Below are 24,546 nucleotides of genomic sequence, written 5' to 3' on the forward strand. Positions count from 1 at the left end.
CATGGCACTAAGGAGGCAGTGCTGGATGTTTCATCAGAAGGGAATGCAGTCAGACCTAAGAAAGAACTTCCTAAGACATACTGGAGTGGGCCTTAGAAGGAAGCTGTGGCTCTTATTCCTGGGCCCTGGGGAACCCGGATGCTAAAACAGATGACAAAACGTTGCTACAGTTCTGCTTGTGTTTGCGACATGGTAAAGGCAAAGGTTTAGTTTTTCTTACATTTTTCTTTGAACTGGTAATTCAATCACATAAAGAATAAAACAATATAAAAATCCATATGGAGAAGCTCCCACCCACTCCTGTGTCTGTCTATCTTACAACCTTCCCCATTGCAATAGGTAGCCCGTCTCTAGGCTCCTTCTAGACCTCCGTCATGCAAATAGGAAAACTCATATGCTCTTGTCATCTTCCTTTTTTTTAGGTAGCCCATTATACACACTATTCTGACCCTTTCTTTTTTCATTTAATATGTCTTGGAGATTTTTTCCATGCCAGATGATAGAGTTTCCTCATTCCTATTCAGAGTACCATGTTATCTCAATGAATGGATGTCCCTCCATGTTGTATTTAACCAGCATTGCGGTTTTTTTTTGTGCGATCTCGGCTCACTGCAACCTCCTCCTCCCAAATTCAAGCGATTCTCCGGCCTCAGCCTCCCCAGCAGCTGGGATTACAGGTGTATGCCACCATGCCCAGCTAATTTTTGTATTTTCAGTAGAGACAGAGTTTCACCTTGTTGGCCAGTCTGGTCTTGAACTCCTGACCTCAATTGATCCACCTGCCTTGGCCTCCCAAAGGGCTAGGATTACAGGTGTGAGTCACAGCGTCTGGCCAGCATTGCAGTTGTTTTTTTTTTTTTTTTTTGAGATGAAGTCTTGCTCTGTTGCCCAGGCTGGAGTGCAGTGGCGCGACCTTGGCTAACCACAACCTCCGCCTCCCGGGTTCAAGCAATTCTCCTGCCTCAGCCTCCCAAGTAGCTGGGACTACAGGCACGCACCACCATGCCTGGCTAATTTTTGTATTTTTAGTACAGATGGGGTTTCACTATGTTGACCAGGCTGGTCTCCAATTCCTGACCTCGTGATCCGCCCACCTCAGCCTCTCAAAGTGCTAGGATTACAGGTGTGAGCCGCCATGCCTGGCCCAGCATTGCAGTTTTTAAAGCCCTATTTTGTATATGAGGAATCTGATGTCTGAAAGAAATGACCCTAAGGTCACTCAGACTAGACTCCTAGCTCGTGACTCCAGTCCGGAGGTGTCCCAGAGGGCTCCAAAGCCTTCTTTAAACCAGGTAGTTAGGGGTTAAACTCTATTTCCTCCCTCCACCCCCTAATATATCTCTGCCTGGGCTGCTTCTACCTTTGGGTTCTGAGACTATTCCCCTGTCCCTATTCCTGCTCTCTACCCTGTAGTCCCCTCTGGGCTCAGAAGGTGGTCAGCTTTGTCCCCTTCCTGAGGGAGGAGGGGAGACTTACCTTCAGCACTGACCAGTCCCTCCCAAAATTCGAATGCTGCGTCCACGGCTTTGGAGGCTCAGCTAGTGCCTGGACTGTACGGTGGCCCGTCTCCTTCTTCCTTTGCCCCAACAGTGAGGCTACCAGTGTCATCTGTTCCTTAAATGTCTGGCCCCCTGGGGGTGATTCCTTACTCAGGCTCTGCAGCTGTCTCAGCTAGATGGCACACTGCTTGGTTGTGGGGGGAGGGGGGAAGAGGGAGGGCAGTGGAGAAGGGAGGTGGGAAGCAAAGCTGGATCCAGGCTGGGGGAAACACTGAAGGCCAGGCAGGAAGGAGGCTGAGGGTGGCAGTCCAGGGGTACTTTTTCTGTTCCCTTGTGGTACAGGTTTTGGCTCTTACTGCTGCTGGGGACCTCTCTGAGTGGAGGGGCTCAGGATAGTGTGTGTGCATGGGCACACACTCAGGTACATGTGCATGCATAGTCCAGCAGGGCTCAGGGAGCAAAGCAACAGGTCTGTATTTTTCAGGGACTGGGACTGGGACAGGGTGAACTGGGGAGGGCCTCTGGGATCTGCTGCTTTGCTACACAAATCCAGGGGGTGCCATTCATGTTGCACTCCTATGTGTGGTTCATACACAGCCTGAGTATCTTTACAAGGCCACCCTGGGGAAGGACAGGGAAATGTTAGCTCTCCTTCTTCCCACTTCAACAGCCCAATCTCCCTAATCTGGGTAGAAGAGTAGGAGGGCCCATCCTCTGGGGGTTGTAGGGAGGTCTCTACTCTTGAGGGTGACTGGAGAGTATGGCCACCTCTTCTCAAGGACCTCCATCTGGGCTGCTTCAGCCACCTGTTGTTTTCTTTTTTTTCTTTTGAGATGGAGTCTCTCTCTGTCACCCAGGCTGGATGCAGTGGTGCAATCTCGGCTCACTGCAACCTCCGCCTCCCAGGTTCAAGCAATTCTCCTGCCTCAGCCTCCTGAGTAGCTAGGATTACAGGCATGCACCACCATATGCCTGGCTAATATTTGTATTTTTAGTAGAGATGGGGTTTCACCATGTTGGTCAGGCTGATCTCAAACTCCTGACCTCATGATCTGCCCCCCTCAGCCTTCCAAAGTGCTGGGATTATAGGTGTGAGCCACTGTGTCCAGCCCACCCTGGACAGATTTTCTCATCATCTGTAGCACACCCCACATGCCTGGACCCTGGATCCCACCCAAGGTTCTGGCATCTTGTAAGGACTTTTCGGTCAGCACCCTTGCTCTGGACCCCTCCTTCTGCCCTGGGGTGACCCCCACCTGCCAGCAGTGGCATCATGGCTACTTTTGCTCCATCCCAGGGGGGCAGGGGACAAGAATAGAGCAGGAGTGTCCAGGATGGCTCAGGATCTCAGTCCACATGCAGATTCCCTGGGCCCCTTGGGAGAAGCTACTCTGAGCCCAGGCCTTACAAGGGAAATTACTGGGCTGCAGCTGCTGTTGGGACCTGTGGAGCCCACAAGGGATAAGTGTTTGGCCAACAGGAAGGGGCCTGGGTGTGACCTGAATGTCTACTTGCTCTAGCCTTGGCTTCTCTGGCACGTCTGTTGGAATTGGTGACCTGCCAGCCACTGTGCCTTCCTTGGAAGCCTTCCACACCTGTCCTTGAGGCTCCACACCTGGCCCAGAGCATCTGTCAGGGCCAGGGCTGAGGCTGTGAGAATCCTGCAGAATGTTCCCAGTTTGGCTTTACAAATTTGGACTCGCTCCAAACTCCCAGTCTCCACAAGGGGCTCCAGTGAGCAGAAGGGCCAAGCTCTCTGTGTGCTCATGCTGGGGAGGGGCACAAAGACCCAGGTACAGGAAGGCAGGCAGTGGAGGGGAGAGGCAAATCACACAGACCCAGGTGGTTAGTTTTGCTCAAAATGCTCCGTTTATTGCTCTATTCAATGACCACGAGCGAATTATAAAAAGACACCAAATGTCTCTGTCTGCCATGGGATAAATATTTAAAGTCAGCAATAAAAACACGTGGCTCCAAGATAACACACGTTGCCAGAGTCATGCATGCCCTCCTGGTGGGCTCTCAACACACGCATGGACATGGGAACACACGCAGAGCGACACGCAGTGAGACTTCTGGGAAGGCTTTCCCACAGTGACACGAAAAATGTCTCACACAGATCTGGGGCCGAGTCCCCACCCAAACCTTGAGCTCCCCTCCCCTCCCCAGCAGGGCCCAGATCCTCTGGGTTCTCCACGCCCCATCTGCCCCCTTCCTCGCCAGTGCCTCACAGGCTGGGCACCCTCCTGAGGGCATCTGACACCCAGAGGCCACCCTGGCTGTGATGCCCACTCCAACCTAGAGACCTCTCCCTCAGCTGGAACTCTGGTAGCCCTCCGGAGCTCCCCATGCCTAACTCCCAGTCATCTGCCTTTTGGGAGAAGTGCGGGTGAGGCCAAGGCAGGCAAGTCCGCCCAGGTTGCTTAGGGGCTGGAGCTCATCACCCCTTCCTGGCCGAGGAGACACAGTGTCCGGTACAGACAGCAGAGATGGACGGACAGACAGAACACACTGCAGCAGGACACAGAGTGTGGCACGGAAACGTTCTGGATCAGGTACTGATGGGACCATCGTTAAAAACTGGGGCCCGGGGTCTCTGTGGTGTGGATCAGGCCCTGGGGCCCCAGGCCCGGCCTGGCATGTCCCTCCCCGACCCTGCCCCCACTCCTCAATATGTACAGTAGGAAGAGCAATGCTGGAGGGTAGGGGCCAGGCCAGGCTGACAGAGAGGACAGAGGGAGCTGACTGAAGGGGAGGAAGCGGGGAGCAGGCCCAGGACCCAAGGCGGGGCCCTGGGTGAGGGCCGAGACTCAGGCTGGGCAGTGCCCAGAGAACCTTGCAGGAGAAGCGCAGTCATTCTGGGGACTGGTGGGACAGCTGCTTTTCGTAGAGGCTCATGACGTGGTGCACAAACTGGTACTGCTCGCATGTCTGGATCATGCCGCCCCTGCCCGGCAGAGATGCACAGTGGGGGCAGGGTCATGGAAGGATGGGCTGTGGGAGGGTGCCTCAAAAGCCATGGAGTAGCCATCACTTGCCAGGCCTTGTCCTTGTGCATCACGGAGAGACCAACCCTTGCCAACCATTACCCTCTGCCCCTTCCTATCAGGGACACAGATGACATGTCCTACCGCTTTCAGCCTCTCAGCCTCTGTCCTTTTGTCCAGCAGCTCTGCTTTTCTTCCCTCTTCATCCGGCCCCCCACCATCTGGATCCTGCCTCTCTACCCAGCTGTTCTCGCTACTCCTTGTTTGCCCATCAGTCCATGCCAGTGTTTTCCATCTGCCCCTCGCCCCCCAATGCACATGTGGGTCTCTCCCTCTACCCCCTCGAAGCTCTAGCTCCCCTGTGTGCCCAGCCCCCACCCGTGGGCTGACCTGTCCTGACGGAGCTGGCACGTGGTCTTCAGGATGTCCACCACACCCTCCTGCCGCAGCTGCTGGCAGCAGATGCTGGTGGCAATGAAGCAGCCGGTCCTCCCAATCCCTGCACTGAGGGCCGAGGGGACCGGTGGGGTGAGGGGCAGGGCAGCCCAGCGGGTGGGGGGCTGCCCCGCTCCAGTGGCTGGCTGGGAGGACCCACCTGCAGTGGACGATGATGGGGGCACAGTGGGGCCCCTCCTGCTGGGTTGCCTCCTCCACCTCCCGCACCAGGTGCAGGAGTGGGGGGGCCCGGTCTGGGGTCTTCTGGTCGGGCCAGGATGTGAACCAGTAATGCTTCAGGCCTCGCTCCTCAGTCCCACTCTGTCGAGGAGACAGAGGCCCACCCCGGGTATGTGTGAACTCCTTCAGCTCACAAACCAGCCCAGAGATAGAGATGGGATGGGAGGAAGAAGAACACAGGAAGCACACAGAGAGTGGAACCCCTTAACCCTTCCATCTAGGCCATATTGCCCAGTGGCACCAGAGACCCAAAGCCAGCTCGGTTTTGGGGGTTGGTCAGTGGTGTTGGCGTGGATCTTGTCTTTGGTCCTGCCCCAACGACTTCAGGATCGTCTAAGAGGGGCCAAGAACCCCTTCTCCAATTTATTACTGTCTCCGGGGCTCCTTATCTTAACAAATGGTCCCCCAGTCATCCCTTTGTCACATAACCCAGCCCCAGGACTACTCTTCTCCTCTTGCTGTGCCTTGCCTGCGTGACTCGCCTCTATCTTAGTGCTGCAATTGGTGCTGTAAGTTTTACCACCTCTTCACACTCCCCGCTTCACTGCCACCTTGACCTTTATCATTGCTTGAGTGTGGGAGATTTCTGCCTCATTCCCAACTGTCTCAGATCCACAGAGTCAAAATAGTCTGTGTACAACACACTTCTGGACATGCTGCTCTCCTGCTGCAAACACATGGCTTTGGACTGAATGTGTGTGTCCCCCTAAGTTCACATGTTGTAACCAAACCCCAATATGGTGGTATTTGAAGGGAAGGCCTCTGAGGTGATTAAGTCATGAGAACGGAGCCCTCACAAATGGGATCAGTGCTCTTACAAAAGGGGCCTCAATGATCTTGCACTCCTTCTGCCATGTGAGGACATGACCCTGGAAGTGGGTCCTCACCAGGGTCATGGTGCCTTGATCTTGGACTTCCCAGCCTCCAGAACTGTGAAAAATAAACCTGTTGCTTACAAGCTCCCTGGTCTATGGTATTTTGTTATAGCAGCCTGAGCAGACCACAACATCCTTCAATGTCTCTCACTGCTCTCAGAATAAGACCTACTCTTCTCAGTCCTTCGCCTGGCTAGGAAGACAACTGCTACAGGGCCTGCCCTTCCAGATACACCTCCTGCTCCTGTGTACTTGTACTCAATGCTCCCACACTCCGAAAGGTTTGTAGGTAAAATCTCAGCAGCACATGCAAACACATGTGCACACACACATGCACACAAGTGTTCCATCTTCCATGTCCTTCGTTTTATTTTTTTCTCACTGGGAATGCTCTCCTGACTTGTTTGCCCCTGGTCAACTCTTACTTATCCTTCAAGACCCCATTCGGCACCACCACTTGCAGGAGGCCCTCCCTGAGCACATTAGCTGGCAGAGTGTCCTTCTTTTATACATATATATACACACACACACACACCCCTATATATATATATATTTATATTTTATATATATTATGTATTTTATATATTTATATTTTATATATATTATATATAGGTATATATAGGATGCGTATATCATATATACATATGATATAGATCCTATATTCATCCAATTTAACATATGATATACATATCCTATATTCTATATACCTATCTCTAGCTCAGTACTGACCATCTTATACATGCTTCTCGAGGAAAGAGTCCAAGCTTTGAGAAGCTCTGTGTTCACAGTACCCAACCCAGAACCAAGCTCAGGCCAGGTATTTGTAATGTCTTATGGACAAAAGTAAATTCCCTCAAACTCCAAGAAGACCCGGTTTGTCCCTCATCATCTCCATGGCATTGAGAAGGTGAGCAGCCCTGCCTCATCTCAGCCTGTCTTTCTGTGGAATTTCTACTCAGGAAGCCATTTGCTCAGGTCCTGGGTTACCTGGCTGTGACAGCAACCACTACCTCTGTTCTTGACTTCCTGGCCCTTCATGCCCTCCAACAAGACCTGGATCTTAGAGCTGCTTGGAGAGGGGGCACTGCTCTTGGGGGCTGAGATGCTTCGACACCCTACCTAGCCCCTATCCAGTGGGAGAGGGAGCAGCTCAGAGGGCCAAGTCTCCGGTCTTGTGCTCAGTAACCCCTGTGGCTGTCAGCATCAGTGAACCTCCTTGGCTCCTCCTGGATAGGGCATCAGCTTCCTGGTGCCTGGCTCGCCTCTTCCAGCCTTCCCTAAACATGGGTCTTATTTCTCACAAGCAGAATCCACTAATCCCGATTTCAAAGGAACAGTCTCCTCTATGATGCTGATCCTGGAAGAAGCACAACTTCAGGGTGGGAGGATACCTTCCCCCACTCTTCTGGGCTGTTTTGTATTGCTCATATTTTGTGTGTCTTCCTTTTTCTTGCTGTTTTCTGCAACCACAGCCTCCCTATACCACCCCAAAGCAGCAAAGAGTGCCTGCCCTCTTGTGGACAGATTGGGCACTACAGGCCAGAAGCCCAGCATCCCAGGTGAAGAGATGTTTCTAGGGAGGATCTCAAAGTCATGATGAACCCTCAATTATAAAGACAGTGCTGGAGGCTGCTGAAGTCCCCTCATCCGGACAGTCCTGGCCTTGGGTACATTTGAAGCATAGCTAGAAGGCATTATGAATGACAGAGTAGAAAGAGAGAGGAGCCCAACAGCACGAAATACAACTGAGGACTGGGAAATGCAAGGGGTTTGATTCTACCTCTGGCCCCCAAGTCCTTCACCTCTCACTCATCCATAGTTATCAGAAAATCTGGGAGTGACACTGGCTTTTAGGTCAGTTACAGTGGACTTTGGGGACCTGTTCTCTGTGGAGTCCCCAGTTAAGCCCCTACACTCATCCTCAGCTTCGCCCAGCCCTGCCCCAGGCCTCACCTTGAGGGAGATGAGTCGCAGCCGGTAATCCTCCGTGTGAATGACTTTCTGCACAGTGATCTCAACATCGTCGTACACCACCTGCTCCTCTGGCCAATACTCGGTGCATTTCTGCAGGGGCCCAGATCAGGCTGCCATACAATCCTGTTCCCTTCCCACACTCTCCCCAACACTCTCCCAGGCCAGCGGAGAGATACACAAGGGCAACAGGGTTGCTGCTACAGAGTGTTGGGTTCAAATCTCAGCTGCAAACTCTATAAGCTACTTCCCCTTCCTGAGCCTCCGTTTCTTCCTCTGGAAAACAGAAGTGCTACCATCTGAAGGACTTTCATGGAGATTCAGTTAAATGGGCCAGGAGTACAGGAGTAGCCAGCATCTGTCCCGGCAGGCTGGGAGGCAGCAGAGTGCTGTGTTTGAGGTCACAGGCATCGGAAGTGGAAAGACCACCTCCAGGCATGCCTCTATGTGTGAGGCCGGGGCAAACGACTTAACCTCACCAAGCCTCGCATCTCCTCATCTTGGCAGCAGGGTGAACACCGCCAACCTTGTGAGATTGTCATAAAGATTAATCTGAGAACAAGACACTTAGTGTAGGGCACAATGTAGCAGGCACTCGGAATGGGGACGGGGGTCCCTACCTCATTCATCTCCTCGATGTTGGTGATCATGACAATGATGGGTGTGTGCTCCTGCCACACCATGCGCCAGAAGTCGGCGACCGTGCTGACGATGGGTCCCTGAGTGGCGATGTACACCTTCTCCTCCCCACCGTAGCCCTGCGGCCAGCCAAGTCCAGGCTGTCAGGGTCAGAGGCAGTGCTCCCAGGACCCCATCCCCACACTCAGGCTCTTCCCAGAAGCTGGCAGGAGTCAGACTGGTGTAGGGACAAGGCTGGAGGATGGATCCCATCGACTCAAGCCTCCCCTTCAGCAAGAGGCTGTCAGGGTGGGAATACGTACCCGGATGTAGTTGGCATTGATGTAGGAACTCAGGGGGTCGTCAGGGTCTGGTGAGGTCAGACACACTCTGCTGTGAGGGTCTGGGGTGGTAGGAGACAAGTAAAGCTGGAAGCTGGGCCCTCTGGGGCAGGGCCCACCTTCTCTGGCCTATTCCAAGATACTCATATTTCTTCTGTGACCTTAGCAGTTCTTCCTTTCCTTGCCCAGCAGCAAAACATTCACCCATTCATGGTTCATTTTGCAGGCGAGGACTCAGGATGAGGAGGAGGGTGGAGACAGAGAGGTGTCCCCGGGTCTCCACCTCTGTCTCTATCCTTAGCCTGTGCCCCTTAAGTTGCCCTATACTCACTGCGTCTTAGCTTCTGGAGAGGAGACAGCTAAGTCAACAATAGAATTACCTAGGGAAATTCCTGTACAGATCTTGGACAGCAAGAGACAGCTAGCTTGAGTACACACTGTCATTGACTTGCTGTGTAGGCTTGTAAAACACATAGCCTTTCTAAGCCCCAGTTTTCCTATCTGTCAGATGGAGGCAAAGATGTCTACTTCCTTGGGCTGCTGGGAAGACGAATGAGAAAAGAGAAGTGAAAGTTCTGTATAAACGGTAAAGTGCTTTATAAGTATAAAGGGCTGTTCAGATGTGGGAATAGAAAGTTGAGGGAGGCTATTAAGATGAAAACGATAGTCTCCCCTATCTGAAATAAGACTGGAGGGTCTTAGCCTCATGTGCACATATGCAAAAAGGGTTTTTTTTCCTTTCAATTTATTCACATGTCAAATCCCATAGTAAAAGGGGCTCTCTCTGTCACTCAGGCTGGAGTGCAGTGGCACGATCATGGCTCGCTGCCGCCTCTAACTCCTGGGCCCAAGTGATCCTTCTGCTTCAACCTCCTGAGTAAGCAGGACTACAGCCATGTGCCACTGCACCTGGCTAAATTATTATTTTTTTTTTTGGGTAGAGATGAGGTCTTGCTGTGTTGACTAGGCTGGTCTCCCATTCCTGGCTCAAGTGATCCTCCTACCTCGGCCTCTCAATGTGCTGGGGTTATAGGCATGAGCCACTGTGCCCAGCCCCCACCCTGCTCTTCTTCCTGAAGTAGATTTTGTTTTGTTCCAGCTAGAGCCTCCGTGCATTGACTATTCAGTCAGCCTGCAGAGGCCGAGACTGAGGTTGTATGGGCTAAGGGGGAAGCTGGCTGGAGGCCCAGAGTCCTGGGTTCTGGTTTAGTTTTGTCATCAGCCCACTTGTCCAGGACTCAGTTTACTTCCTGTAATAGGGAGGACTGGACTAAAGACTTCCAGTGTGCACATTAGGAGGCTCTCACAGGCAGTAGAGGGGAGTCATTAAGAGTCTACACCGCTGAGTCAGAGAGGCTAGGTTCAAATCCTGATTCTGACTTACTAGCAGAGTCAACATGGACAATTTACTTCATCTCCCTGTGCCTTATCTGTAACCTGGGGATGGTCATTCCACAGTGACCTTGCTTGTCTTGTAAAGAAGTTAACTTTAACAACTAGAGTCCTTATAGCTGTAACTAGGACCAACACAAAGTATCAGCTGCTGTTATTACTGTCATTATTACAAGTTCCACAGGTTAAAGGATAAAAAGAAGGATCCTAAACCCGGTATGAGAAATTGGGGAGGTAAAGGGCACAAGCTTTGCCTCTTTAGCCCAACCCCACTGTCTAAGTTTTTGGCAGGTGATTTGGAGGCAGTTCTTGTGAAGAGGGGGTGTAGAGGGTGGCAGGGATGGAGAGGAGCGAGGGTAAGCGGGAGGGGGCTTTTGGGGGACCTGCAGCAGAGGAGGGCAGGAAGCTCTGTGTGGGCCATCTCCCATCTCCCTGTCTGCAGGCAATGCCGTTCTGTCAGATTCACATGCACAGCACAGGGTAGGGAGTGGTGAGAGGTGAGGCTGGAGAGGAACTAGGTGACAAACGGTCTTATAAACCAGGCTTAGAAAGCTGGATTTAGGCTGGGCATAGTGGCTCATGCCTGTAAGCCCAGCACTTTGGGAGGCTGAGGTGGGCGGATCACTTGAGGTCAGGAGTTCAAATCCAGCCTGGCCAAACATGGTCAAACCCTGTTTCTACTAAAAATACAAAAATTAGCCGGAAATTGCTTGAACCCAGGAGGCAGAGGTTGCAGTGAGCCGAGACTGTGCCACTGCACTCCAGCCTGGGCAACAGAGTGAGACTCTGTCTTAAAAAAAAAACAAAAAGAAAGATGGACTTAAACCTGAGGATTAAAAGGGTGACAATAATGATGGAATTAATTAGATTTCTGTTTTGCATCATTTTGGTGGCAATGGTAGAAGATGGAGAGGAGAGTGTGGGAGCTGGGAGCCAGAAGACCAGTTAGATGTTTACTGCAGGCCGGGCGCGGTGGCTCAAGCCTGTAATCCCAGCACTTTGGGAGGCCGAGGCGGGCGGATCACGAGGTCAGGAGATCGAGACCATCCTGGCTAACATGGTGAAACCCCGTCTCTACTAAAAATACAAAAAACTAGCCGGGCGTGGTGGCGGGCGCCTGTAGTCCCAGCTACTCGGAGGCTGAGGCAGGAGAATGGCCTGAACCTGGGAGGCGGAGCTTGCAGTGAGCCGAGATCGTGCCACTGCACTCCAGCCTGGGTGACACAGCGCGAGACTCCGTCTCAAAAAAAAAAAAAAAAAAAAAAAAAAGATGTTTACTGCAATGATCCAAGTAAGAAGTGTCAAGGATCACAGGGCTGTCCAGCCTGGCACGGCTCCAGGGGGCACTTATGTCAATCAATGTAATCTATGTAAATGGTGTCCCCTGGAATTGGGCAACATGAAAGCCCTAACCTCAAAAGCATCATTTGGCAGTGAGGCTGAAGAAGAGGATGTAGATCTGAGAGACATTATTCATTCATTCAAATAGGTGCAGAGCCCAGCATGGTGGCTCATGCCTATAATCCCAGCACTTTGGGAGGCCAAAGCAGGTGAAGGTAGCCTTGAGGCCAGAAGTTCGAGACCAGCCTGGTCAACAGAGCAAGACCTCCATCTCTACAAAAATTAAAACAACCCAAATAGGTGCAGAATGTCTACCATGTGCCAGGCAGCACTGTTTTGATGCTTTGGACACAGTGGAGAAGGGGAGAGAAATTGCTCACAGCATCTTGTTCTCAACGCTGCCTGTGGGTTACTGGTCACTCTGCCTGTAACTGTGCATGGACCTCTCTCCCTCACTAGGCTGGAAGCTCCTTGTGCACAGAGTCTGTGTCCTATTTACAACTAAATCCTCAGTTCCTGGGGCAGGAGCTGAGGAAACGTGTGCCCAGTGAATGAGAGAACAAACCTCAGCGTGTCCTGGATCTGAGAGGCGGCGCTGCTCAGCCTCACCTGCTCTCTGCCTCCCAACCCAGTCTCTGCAGGCACAGGGTCCATTCTTGCTGGACACAGACAAAATTCTTTATTGGGCTCAGGGCATGGCTGGAGGCAGCTCGAGCCTCTCGGAATGCAGTGAGGACTGCATGGAATCCTGGTCTGCTCCCACCTTCCCCCAGTGGCCATTCTGAGTGGCCAGCAAAGTATAAGGTTCTAGGATACTCAAGTCCCTCCCTCCAGGTAGGGCTGGGATGGGGGAGGGCAAGATGAGGGAAGAGGTGAGCATCCCTGAATAACGCATCCTGGCCTTAAATGGCGCTTTGTTTAACCGGAACTACCTAGAGACTGTGTAACCATAGCAACTACAAGTCGATATTTTAAAAGTTAAAAATAAGTCATGACATCTTACATGTTGTTGGAGATGCTGATGGCAAAGCTGCTTTTTAAAAGCCTTGCTACTCTACAAACTGAATTGGAGCAGGTTTATGCGGATTCACTTTCAATAAGGGCCTGGGGTCAGAATTTGGCAAGGGTGGCAGGCTCATCGAAGCTTGAAAAAAGTTATCTGAAAATGACACCCCAGGGCTGACAGAGGAGCATCAGGTCACCTGGTCTAACTAACCCCAAAGGAGGAAAACTCCTTTCAGACCTTCTAGGGGACTGCTCATGCCGCCTCACTTGAATACACTAAGTGACAGGGAGCTCACTCCCTGACAGAGACACTCATTCGCCTGTGGCAGTGGATGTCCCTGTTAGAGGGCTTACAATCCGACCACACTCCACGCCGTGTAGACAGAGAGCCTGACAGCCTGACTCTGGGATCACAGAGGCCCGGGTCTGAAATTCAGCTCTGCACTTCCTAGCTGTGGGACTGTGGGTGAGCCACTTAACTTCTCTAAGCCTTAACTTCCTTTCCTTAAAATCTGCCCACTCTGAAAAGATAGAGAATATGAAAGGTGACCTTTCGGCTACCACACTGTGGCTAGGAGCTGCTGTCATTACCACCCTTTCTCTCTGGGTTTCTAGAGGGCTCAGCACAACACGTGGCCAGGCAGGGCAAAGGACGAGAGTGCTGTGTGAGGAAATGAACTCGCCTCTGGCCTCACCAGGGTGGCGCTTCCCTTCAGCCAGCACACCCCAACCCTCTGTCCCACCTCTTCTAGCGATGAGTGTCCCCTCACCCCTGGAGGCCCGGCTTGGGGCTTACGCTCCTCCTCAGGGTGAGGGGGTCCCCAGGTGAAGCTGAGCCTGCCCCCATCCCTCTGGGGCAGCAAGTACTCACTGGGAAGTATGGTTTTGTACCGGTTCTTCCGCACCAGCCCAGGGATGTCGTACTCTTTGGGATCCACGAAGTTCATGGGGATTTCCTGTGGAAGGAGAACACGGGGTGTGAGCAGCTATGGGCCCTCACAGATGTTTGAATCCAGGGGCTGCTGTGCCCCCACCTCCTAGCCCAGGGGCAGGCTTGAGTGCACACATTCATTCAACAAACATTTACTATTAAGAGAGTTAGTGCTCACGAAGCATTCAGAACAGTGCCTGGCACATGCCGAGCGCGTAATAAATATTATAATGACTGTTGTTTTTGGAGAGCCAGCCTGGTATATGTAGTCAATAAATAGCTGATGAATGAAGAAAAAGACAAAAAGTGACCTGGCCAATCGCTGCCTTCCTCCATGCTCCCTGGGTAGCATTCCTCCCCTGGGCATCCCTATCTCGGGGACCTGGGTTCGCGCTGCTAGCTCTGTGGTAACACCCACTCCATCCTCATCTCATGTCTCGCCTCCTCTGAGAAGCCTTCCCTGATTCTCCAGCAGGAGAGAAGCCTCTTTCTGAGATCCCAGGAGTATTTGCAGGTCCCAACCACTGTCTGTGTCCAGAGCTCTGAGTCTGAACTTCTCTCCTGGCATGTGAGGGCTTCTCGAATCTGGCCTCTCTTTACTTCCAGTTAGGCCTGTTTCTCCCCTGTTGTTAATCTGCTGTTCTCAGTCCTGCCTCTGGGTCTGAGCTTGTGATGTTCTGCCTCCTGAGGGCACTGGTCTCCCTTGACCCTCATCTCTCCAAGTTGTTCCCACCCTTTAAAGTTCACCTCTGCCTGGGTGTGGCGGCTCATGCCTGTAATCTCAGCACTTTGGGAGGCCGAGGCAGGCGGATCACGAAGTCAGGAGTTTGAGACCAGCCTAGCCAACATGTTGAAACCCCATCTCTAATAAAAATACAAAAATTAGCCAGGCATGGTGGCAGGCCCCTATAATCCCAGCTACTAGGGAGGCTGAGGCAGGAGAATCGCTTGGAACTAGAAGGCGGAGGTCGTAGTGAGACAAGATCGCGCCACTGCACTCCAGCCTGGGCAACAAGAGTGAAACTCTGTCTCAAGGAAAAAAAAAAAAAAAAAAAAAAAACCCGAAAAAAAACCCTTCACCTCTGAGTGTGTCTCTTCCTGACATCCTCTGGCATGACTCTCCATGCCTCTTGCCTCTGCATTTCCTTCCAGTCTGCCCACCAGCTTAGTCCCTGACTGCACCCAGCTTCACACTGATTCATTGTTTTTGGACACACTAAGTATGGGCTTTGTAAAATGAGGATCATAACGCTTTCCAGAGTTGTGATGATCAAAAGAAAAATACAACATGAGAAAAACTGCCCCGGGAGTGGGTGCTCAGGTCGCGCTCCTTCCTCGACAATGACCCACCGAACAGGAAATGAGCTAGAGGAAGTGATTCTTTCTCGAAGGGGAGATGACAGCCGTGGGAGCTCAGAGCAGGAGCTGAGGCTGGGGTGGTCGAGGAAGGCTTTCTAGAGGCATCTGGAGTGGGTGATGATGTGAGCAAAGGCACGGCAGGAGAAAGGCACAGGCGGAGCTGGCCCAGTTTGAAGCGGACCATCCCTGCAGGGGTGGGGCATGGGGCATAAGGCTGGAAAAGGAGGCTGGGGCCACACCAGGTGAGGTGTGCTGATGGTGTATGCAGGTGGTACCAAGTTCTGGAGAACTTGGAGCAGCAGATCAGATGGTGATGGAGGTCTTCTCACAGGGGAGAGCTACCCAGTCCAGACAGGCCCAGGGTGGAGGCCAAAGGAAGGGAGGAGACGCCTGCTTCCGTACCCCTCTGGCTTCTACCAGGAGGAACTCGCCCCCGATATTCTCGGCCTCTCGCCTCTTCCTGCTCACAGAAGTGAGGAGTTACCTGTTCGGTGAATTTGGTCGAGGAATGGAGCTTTTGAGTCTCAGCCCCTTCCTTCCTCCTCCTCTCAGGGCCCTCCTGCCAGGAAAGAATTATAGGGGTGCCCCCATGGGGCAAGGTCCGAGATATGCCGGCACCCCTGTGGAGGGTGGAAAGTGCATCTAATTCTGGGTCTCGGTATCGGGAGGCTCACTCTTGCTATACCCTGCTAAGCCTCATTTCCAACCTGTATTTTATTTTATTTTATTTTATTTTATTTTTTTTTTTTTTTGAGACGGAGTCTCGCTGTGTCACCCAGGCTGGAGTGCAGTGGCACGATCTCGGCTCACTGCAAGCTCCGCCTCCCGGGTTTACGCCATTCTCCTGCCTCAGCCTTCTAGTAGCTGGGACTACAGGCGCCCGCCACCACGCCCGGCTAGTTTTTTTTTTTTTTTATTTTTAGTAGAGACGGGGTTTCACCATGTTAGCCAGGATGGTCTCGATCTCCTGACCTCGTGATCCACCCGCCTCGGCCTCCCAAAGTGCTGGGATTACAGGGTTGAGCCACCGCGCCCGGCCCCAACCTGTATTTTATTGACGACAAAGGTGATACTGTGATCTCCTATGCCTTAGCTCTTAATGGCTGAGCACTCAGGCAGGTAGACAGGGGTGCCATTTATTCGAGCCCCTCAAAGTCCAATAGGAGGCAGCTGCAGAAGCCAGGGTGGAGGTGATTAGGACCTAAGCTAGGGCCCCAGGGGTGATAAGGAGGGGAGGCGACTAGAGAGATTTCAAAGGCAGAAGAACAATGCTTGGCAGGAGGAAGGTGGAAAAACAGAAGAGTTAGAAGCGAAGGTTCTCTGTGGCTTTCAAAGCACAGCACTGGGCAATAAAGACTTCGCCTTGTCACTGTACCTCCATCACCTGGCTGGGTGCTCTGCACATGTTCCTAGTCTCTTTAACCTTTGAACAATCCTATTATTTTCATCCCCATTTTCCAGATGAGGAAACTGAAGCTCAGAGGGAAAGCAGCTTGCCCAAGACGGTGGGAGAGCTGATGATAAAGTGGTACTAATCTACGGCAGATGCCGAGTTCCAGGGACCACGCTCCACCACCTGGGTAGGTGGATGGTTGACATGGGTCTGCACACAGTGGGGCAGCCGGCTCAAGGGAACTCACAAAGAATTCCGCCTGCAGCAGGAAAGGGTCCAGGGCCTTTTCATGAAGCTCTTCTGCTTGGAGGACACGGGAGGCGCTGAGCAGGTACTCGCGGGCGGACTCCTCACGTGGGGACATGAGGTAGCCAAAGCCCTCCTCGTTGCAGCCCGGAGTGCACATGTCCAGGGTCAGCGAGACATTGGAGCCCCTCCTGGAAAGACCAGGAAAGGGAGTGTGAGTCTCAGAGGCACAGGGGCAGGCATGAGCTGGGGTCTTCAGGGCTGGGAAAACGAGGGAGGGAGAGATCAGCTGGGAACAGGGTGGGATCAAGGAAGAGGAGTGGGAGTGTGACAAAACCCCCTGTCAAAGCAGCATGAATCTCAGCCCCGAGGCATCGGCCTGACTCCCTATCTCCTACCTCCTGCAGTGGAGATGTTAACTTAGTGGGGGTTTGGAGCTCCTGTTCTAAAAGTTCCATCCAAAGCTAACCCAACATGGCCTTACCCTGGACTCTCCTCCATCACCGCTGGAGGCAGTTCTGCCCTTGGTCCCCAGGAAGCTCAGAGAGGGGACACCTGCCTGAAGCACAGAAGCAGGGCTTGGGCCCGAGAGGATGGCTCCAGACCCTCCCCACTGCAGGCCTGGGCCCAGCAGTCCTGGGATGAGGCTGCTGGTGAGTCAAGGACAGATTGTCCAGGAGAGGCCAGGACCCTCAGCTGTCAGGAAGGAGGGAGTCCCAGGAGCAAGGTGGCCGCAAGGATGTCTACAATGGGCAAACTCTACTACACTCAGTGTCTCAGACCACAGGACAGGATGGGACCTCATTACACAGAAGGGGAAACTGAGTCCCCATGAAGGGCCAAGAGTCGTCCAGGCTTTCCCAGTAAGGGGGTGGCAGAGCTGAAACAAAAAGCTAGGTTTCCTGACTCCACACTCAGTGTTCGTTCCATGACATTACATGGGTAACTCAAATGTGGCGCGATCTGGCTTATCCACCTAGACTCTGAAAAGACGGTGTCTACACTTCTCAGAGTGTGCTCTGTGGAACACTATGAGCCACCCTATAAAAACAGGGTTCTAACTGGGTACTCAGGGACATAAAGACGGCAATAATAGAAACTGGGGACTACTAGAGGAGGGAGGGAGAGAGGCGGGCAAGGGTTGGAAAACTAACTGCTGGGTACTATGCTCAGTACTTGGGTGATGGGAGCATTTGTACCCCAAACCTCGGCATCATGCAATATGCTCAGGTAACAACACTGCACGTGTACCCCCTCAATCCAAAATAAAAGTAAAGAAAAAATAGAGTTCTGTGGTCAAGTGACTTTGGGAAATGCCACATACTGCCCCCTTGCTGATTTCCAAGGAACACAACATGTTAAAGGCTCTGACAAGTCCTGCAGCAAAGAAAACCACCCAAACTTACTTGAGCATGGGAGAGTGTGTGTGAACATGTGTACACCTATGTGTGCGTGTGCAGTAACAGTATTTCTCAGCATTCATTTTGGGGCGCTTTGATCTCTATGAATGACCTGGAGAGCACGTGTCTACACTGGCTAAGCTATGAGGCCAGCTCTGCCCTGGGCACCGGGAGTCAGAGTCAGGCATCCACTCTTCTGATCAGGAGCTAAGAGCTCGAGGGCCCGTGGAGCCCACCCCTCCTCCACCCCTCCCACCTCTCCTGCAGACCCATGGACTTGACGGTGAGCGAGGCGGGGTCGGCCTCAGGCTTGATGTCCATCACACAATCAAACACAGGAGTCTCGGGCACCGGGTCCAGGTCCAGGAAGTCATCCTCAACTTTCTCCTCCATCCACTCAGAGTAGGTGAAGGAGGGCTGGCGGCTCACTGACTGGCGCCTGTCCTCAGGGGGCAGTGGGGTGGGTGGCTCTGGGGGTGTCCTCAGGAGGTGCCACACCTGGTTGGGGTATACAGCATCACGGATCTGGGACCATGCTGGCTGCCCGCCGTGTTCCTGGAGCGCAAATGGGATTGACACCCCTGCACTCCCTCAGTGTGTCTCGAGCAGCCCTGCTCTCCTGGGAGTTGTCCACAAGGCACTGCCCCGGCCTCAATGGGAGGCTCCATGCCCACTCTCCCTCCGCACCCCTCCCTCTCCCAGCTCTGTTTCTTGGTTCAGGCCTTCTCAGTGGGGCTTCAGAGTTCCTACACCAGCCTTCTCCCCGTCTCACCCCTTTTCCTTAGCCCAGATCACTGCAAACCAATTTTCAGAAAGGAGGAGGTTCTTGCCCCAGGCTGGCACACTTGTGCAAACAGATAGGCATCCCTCCTTGCCCCACCCAGAACGTCCAGCCTGTAGGTCAGATGGGAGCTGGTAGAAATCCGGGCCTCAAGGTCAGAGGAGGACAGCCTTGAGGCTGGGTTCAGGAGGCACCTTACCAGCGTGGTAACGAGGACCAGGCCCATGGACAGAGAGACCAGCAGCAGACTGGGGACTCCCCAGGTCCCGGAGTCAAGCCAGGCCTGGGGAACATCAGATAAACAGGTCAGGGTGGTGGTGGGGGCAGAGTTCTCAGCTCTTGCAATGATGACAAAACCAAGACTCTGAAAATCGCGCCCCAGGTCTGGGGTGGGGAGCAGGCAGAAGAACTTCAGGGGCTTGGAAGTATCTCCCGAACTCAGAGAAGGCCCATCCGGAGGTTGGGGATGGTGGGACTAGAGGCCCCCAACAGATCCCTGCTACCCCAGGACTCCCCAAAGCTTACTCACCGTGGGTCCCAGCTGTTTCAGGAGCGTCAGCAAAGAGGAGACGAGGTTTGTGGCGTTCTGTGCCCAGACGTGGCCATAGCCGCTGAACCAGAGCACCCCGCAGGCAAGCTGGGGCACAGGGGAGCAGGCTAAGTATGGAGCCAGCCCCCTTCCCCCATGTTCCCCCAGCAGAGCTCACCTGCAGCCTCAACCTGGCCCTGCATGGAGGCTCCTGAACCTCTAAGGTCCAGCCTGGGCAGCTGAGAGCAGGGCCCTGCTGCTGTGTGCCCAGGGGAGGCCTCAGGACTCTCCTTGGAGAAAAGCTGACTGAAGGGAACCAAGAGAAAGCCCTTTCCAGAGAGGACCTCACAAATATGTACATCAAAAGGGAAGTCTCCCAGAAAAGCCTCCACAGACAGGAGTTCTCAGGAGAACCCTGCAGGGCTGGGAGGTCAGGGGTCGGGGAGGCCCCGTGTTCCGGATTCTTAGGTTAGGGAGGCAGGGTGTGAGGTCTCAGCTGCTGATGCGGTAGCTCAGAATTCCAGCCTTCCCCTCATCCCATCCTTGAGGGCTTGGAGCTCCTGAGGAACACCAGGGAGGCCGCTCATCCTCCTGCCTTCCAGGGGGCCATCTGGGGAGGAAGTGGGAGGCTGGCCCTCCGCCCACCTCTCTCCAGGCCCTGGTGAGGCCTGTGCCGTCCTTACCAGGAACTGTGAGGCAGCAAACAGGCACAGGCTGCTCCTGACAGCGAGGGAGTGGCTCCCGGCACCTCGAGGCGGTGGCTTCTGAGCTGGATCTGAGGGCGGCGAGGGAGGAGGGGGTGGCGGCATCTCTCTCTGTGAGTCCTGGAGCCCTTCGGCCTCGTCCAGGGCCTCCATCACTATCGGCTGGGGGAGACCTGTGGAAGATGGGCCATGTGGGCCGATGACTCTGGCCCTGTCCACAGGCAGGGCTCTGCCACCCCAGGGCGGGCCGTTCCTTTTGGGGTGGCTGTGGCTGCCTCTCAATCTGGGATCAGTCAGCGTGGCTCCACTTCCAGCAGTCACCCTCGATTAGCAAAGCAATATTCACCTACCTTCGTCAGAAAGAGCTAAGTGTGGGTGGACAAATTATTTCTCTTTTATTTCTCCAGTAACAGAGTTAAAATGGCAGGAGGTTTTTCAGGGAGTTAATATAGTTGTATTTACGCAGCTTCATTCTTTTCCATTTCTTAAGGAAACAAAAAACAACCACCTCAAACTCAATTAAAAAAGCAGCAGCAGCAGCAGAAAAAAAAAAAAAAAAAAAAAAAAGGCACGGCATAACCAGGCCATGACCCTGAGAAACCCACCCACGCCTGCCTGGTGGATTTTTGTCTCATGTGGGCCATGCCCCGACTGGGGCTGGAGGCCGGACTCTTGACAAGACCACAGCCACGTGCCCCCACCCCATCTCAAGACTCCCTGCACACTGAGAGGGGCTGGGGGCGGTTAGGGCGAAGTGCAGGAAAACCTTGGTGTAGCAGAATTGATACCAGATGTCTGGGGCCAGTTCTGGGTCTGTCCCTATTGAATCCGGAGAGTCACTCCCTCTCTGGGTCTTAAGTTTCCCCGCCTGGAAGATGGGGTTTGGGTTCAACCCTAGTTTTTCTAACTGTGCTTTACAGAGCCCTAGTGTTTTCTCAGGTGCACAGGGGCTGAGGCCCTACGTCTGCTCAAGGGCAGACGCTCTGCCTGTCCCTGTACCATATACTGGATTTCCGCTAAGATTATTTCAAGGCAGACTTCTACTACTAAAGAGTCTGAAAACCACTGGCTGAGATCTGAGCCCCTGGCTACAGCATGGGGATTCTAGCTGTGGTCACCTCAATGAGTCCCAGATATTGGAGGTCTGCACCCAAACTCACAGGATTTAGTTTACTGTCAAGAAGAGAGAGACCAAAACATGGATGTATACAGTTTGACAGCTGGGAAGGGGCTGTCTACCTATCATGCTGTATAGGGGACAATAGACTTGGGTGAGAACAGAACCATGTAGGCCCAACACAGCTGTTTGTCCATGAGCTGCTCGCTCACTTGACAAACATTTACTGAGCATCTCCCGTGGCGTGGATCAAGACTGTGGTGCAGGGAACCCGGTCCTGGGGCTATGTTTGTAGCACAGGCTCCCGCTTCCCAGCCTGACCCCTTTCAGCTGCACTCCTTGCAGTTCCTCAGGTAAACCCGCCCCCTATGCTTTGACATGCTATTCCCTTTGCCTGGAACATCCCTCCAAAACCCTGCTCCCCTCCCCTGCCGCCCACACACTTTGCCAAGATAACACCTATTCATCTTGCAGACCTCAATCAGACGTCCCCTGAAGTAGGTCCTGCTGTATCACACACGAGCACCCCACGCCTCTCCTTCATCTCATCATCATCATCAGCAGCAGCAGCAGCAGCAATATGCCTGGAACGTGCAGGGGCCCTTCTTTGTGTGCTTCACATGGGTTAATTTCTTTATTCTTCACAGCACCCCTATGGAGCTGCTACTACTATTATCCCCATTTTACAGAAGAGGAAGATGAGGTGCAGAGAGGTTAACAGAGCTGCCCAAGGTCGCCTAGCTGGTAAGGGTAGAGGGTGGCTTCAATCCAGGGCAGTCCGATAGGCTTCAGGCTACATTACATTTGCTATGGGTTGTAAAATAATTTTTGAATATCATCTTCCTCTACCCACCAAGAAGTTCCATGAGGGCAGAGTGGTATCAGCTTTGTTCATCCTGACGTCTACAGCATGTAGCATAAGTCCTGGTGTGTAAGGCTACAATCAATGCTTACTAAATGAGTGAATGATGATGGGCAAATGACACTCTTTTACTCAGTTTTTTTGCCTGATAAATGGAGATAATACATACTTTGAAAAGCTGTGTGTGTGTGTGTATATATATATTATTTATTTATTTATTTATTTTTTGAGAGACGGAGTCTTACTCGGTCGCCCAGGCTGGAGGGCAATGGCGTGATCTCAGCTTACTGCAAACTCCACCTCCTGGGTTCAAACAATTCTCCTGCCTCAGCCTCCTGAGTAGCTGGGATTGCAGGCGTGTGCCACCACGCCTGGCTAATTTTTGTATTTTTAGTAGAGACAGGGTTACACCATGTTGGCCAGGCTGGTCTTGAACACCTGACCTCAGGTGATCCGCCCACCTTGGCCTCCCAAAGTGCTGGGATTACAGGCATGAGCCACTGCGCCCGGCAGCTGTTTTAAATATTTTAGATACTACAGATGAAACACCTAGCACAGTGTTCAGCATTTAGTAAGAACCCAATAGATGGCAGATTATAATGCTAACACATAATTCTTGCCTTCAAAAGGCTCCAGTCTCATGGCTAAAACAGACCAGTAAAGACATGTTTACAATACAGTGCATTAAGCAATAAATCTAAGTGCCAATGGAGCCTAAGAGGGTCATGGGAGGGCATCTACCTTTGTCCATGGAGGTTATAGTTCCTGACCACCTGAGCTGTCAGCTCAGATTCTGGCAGCAAGGTGAAAAAGGAAAAGCTGCTGCTAAAAGAAGGATCACGTGGGAAGGCAAGAGTTGCTACTATTGATAAGCAGGGGGTTGATTTCTCAAGGGGCAAGGTCTCTGCCCACACACAGTTGACAGGTGATGCCAAATATGGAATGGTGGAAAGGGACAGACCCAGGGGTTACCTGGCTTCTGTGCCTTGGTTCTGCAGAGCACATACTTGGACCTCGGGCAAGCCCTTCTTCTCCCTGGGTCTCAGTTTTCTTATCTGTAAAAACAAGGGCTTGAACTAGAATTCAGTGCTTCTTAGATGTTTCTGCAAACCTCAGAGGAGAGGGAATATGGAACTATGGGGAATAACATGATCTTGGACTTGGCTGCATTTTTTTTTTTTTTTTTTTTTGAGACAAGAGTCTTGCTCTGTCACCCAGGCTGGAGTGCAGTGGCGTGATCTCAGCTCACTGCAACTTCCACCTCCTGGGTTCAAGCGATTCTCCTGACTCAGCCTCCCAAGTAGCTGGAACTACAGGCACGAGCCACTGCACCTGGCTAATTTTTGTAATTTTAATAGAGATGGGGTTTCACCATGTTGGCCAGGCTGGTCTTGAACGCCTGACCTCAGGTGATCTGCCTGCCTAAGCCTCCCAAAGTGCTGGGATTACAGGTGTGAGCCACCGCGTCTGGCCTGTATTAAGACATATGGGTGTTCTGCATTCTACACTATGATATATTTGTACTCGTTTTGATTTGAAAATAATGTGTTTTATTTCCCTCTCCTAAAGCTCTGAATCACAAATTTTGCTTCAGGAAGATCTGTGACATTTATCCTGTGGCTTTGCCCTCAGGGGTACATGCACCCCAGTCTGAGAAGCATGGAATTTGTCTGCAATAAAACATCATGCAGCCATTATAAATGACTCTGCTGATGAATATTTGATAACATGGTAAAAGAAATCTGATGGTATGGACTAAGAAAGGCAAGGTCACAAAACAGTATAATCTCACTGGCCTTAAAAATTAAGAAAGTATAAACATGTCTGTAAAAAGAGAGCAAATACCTGATGTGAGATTAGAGGTTCACATGAGTTAGAGATCATACAGCATGGAACAGTGAACTCTTGGCACACAGTAAATGCTTAATAAATGTTGTACACAGTAAATGGGAAGACTAAAGCCAGGTATTAACACCGGTTCTTTGGGGGTAGGGTGAAATTAGAGGTGATTTTATTTACATATCCTACATTTCCTCTAATAAATATGTATGTGGGTGCATACATACACAGACACATGCACACACGTATTTGTAGTGAGAAAAATATTTTTTTCAAAAAGATCAAAGTTCTGAGTTGATATCATGAAGCCTAGTTAGGATTCTCAGGTTTCAGGCCTTGACTCCCACCTGTCACATCTAAATGCATACGCTGGGATGTAAGAGATTGACAGAGTATGCGTGGCTCTGCGAGACCCACCCAGCAGCAGAACAGCCACTCCGGAGGCAGGTCCCCGGGATAATGTGTGATCATCACTTTTGCATATGAAAGATAGGTTAACTGCCTTGCACATTATGGAGGTGGTAGGAAAAATTGCAGGCTCACAGGGCCCTAGATGTGGATCTCAGAGAGTGGGAGGCTTACAATTTTTTAAAGACTACTGGTCACCTGGCAGCCCTGGGGACCAGATACATCCAACTGATGGCTATTTACGGGGCGCCTGGTAGATGTACATCCTTCAGA

General features: G+C 52.1%; 1 protein-coding gene across 4 annotated transcripts in view; it reads right to left on the bottom strand.

The window, feature by feature from the left end:
* Window positions 1-3,345: 3,345 nt before the first annotated feature.
* PTPN5 (protein tyrosine phosphatase non-receptor type 5) overlaps window positions 3,346-24,546 on the bottom strand; it is a 45,681-nt gene continuing 24,480 nt past the window's right edge. Inside the window, exons 2-15 of one of the 4 annotated variants that reach the window (XM_017948563.3) lie at window positions 22,999-23,081; window positions 21,641-21,748; window positions 20,027-20,220; window positions 19,344-19,451; window positions 19,014-19,097; window positions 18,290-18,588; window positions 16,635-16,824; window positions 13,576-13,660; window positions 8,949-9,028; window positions 8,628-8,765; window positions 7,990-8,100; window positions 5,082-5,242; window positions 4,877-4,990; window positions 3,346-4,446 (exon numbers count right to left, since the gene is read on the bottom strand). In XM_017948563.3, the coding sequence (XP_017804052.1) occupies window positions 4,353-4,446; window positions 4,877-4,990; window positions 5,082-5,242; window positions 7,990-8,100; window positions 8,628-8,765; window positions 8,949-9,028; window positions 13,576-13,660; window positions 16,635-16,824; window positions 18,290-18,588; window positions 19,014-19,097; window positions 19,344-19,451; window positions 20,027-20,200 (1,638 nt within the window). In that variant the 5' untranslated portion in view covers window positions 20,201-20,220; window positions 21,641-21,748; window positions 22,999-23,081 and the 3' untranslated portion in view covers window positions 3,346-4,352. Of the gene's footprint in view, window positions 4,447-4,876; window positions 4,991-5,081; window positions 5,243-7,989; window positions 8,101-8,627; window positions 8,766-8,948; window positions 9,029-13,575; window positions 13,661-16,634; window positions 16,825-18,289; window positions 18,589-19,013; window positions 19,098-19,343; window positions 19,452-20,026; window positions 20,221-21,640; window positions 22,212-22,998; window positions 23,082-24,546 lie in introns of those variants that run through there. The other 3 variants (XM_009186447.4, XM_031653367.1, XM_031653368.1) reach the window with 3 other exon arrangements.

Source organism: Papio anubis, chromosome 12, assembly GCF_008728515.1.
Source record: "Papio anubis isolate 15944 chromosome 12, Panubis1.0, whole genome shotgun sequence".
NCBI classification, from domain to species: domain Eukaryota; kingdom Metazoa; phylum Chordata; class Mammalia; order Primates; family Cercopithecidae; genus Papio; species Papio anubis.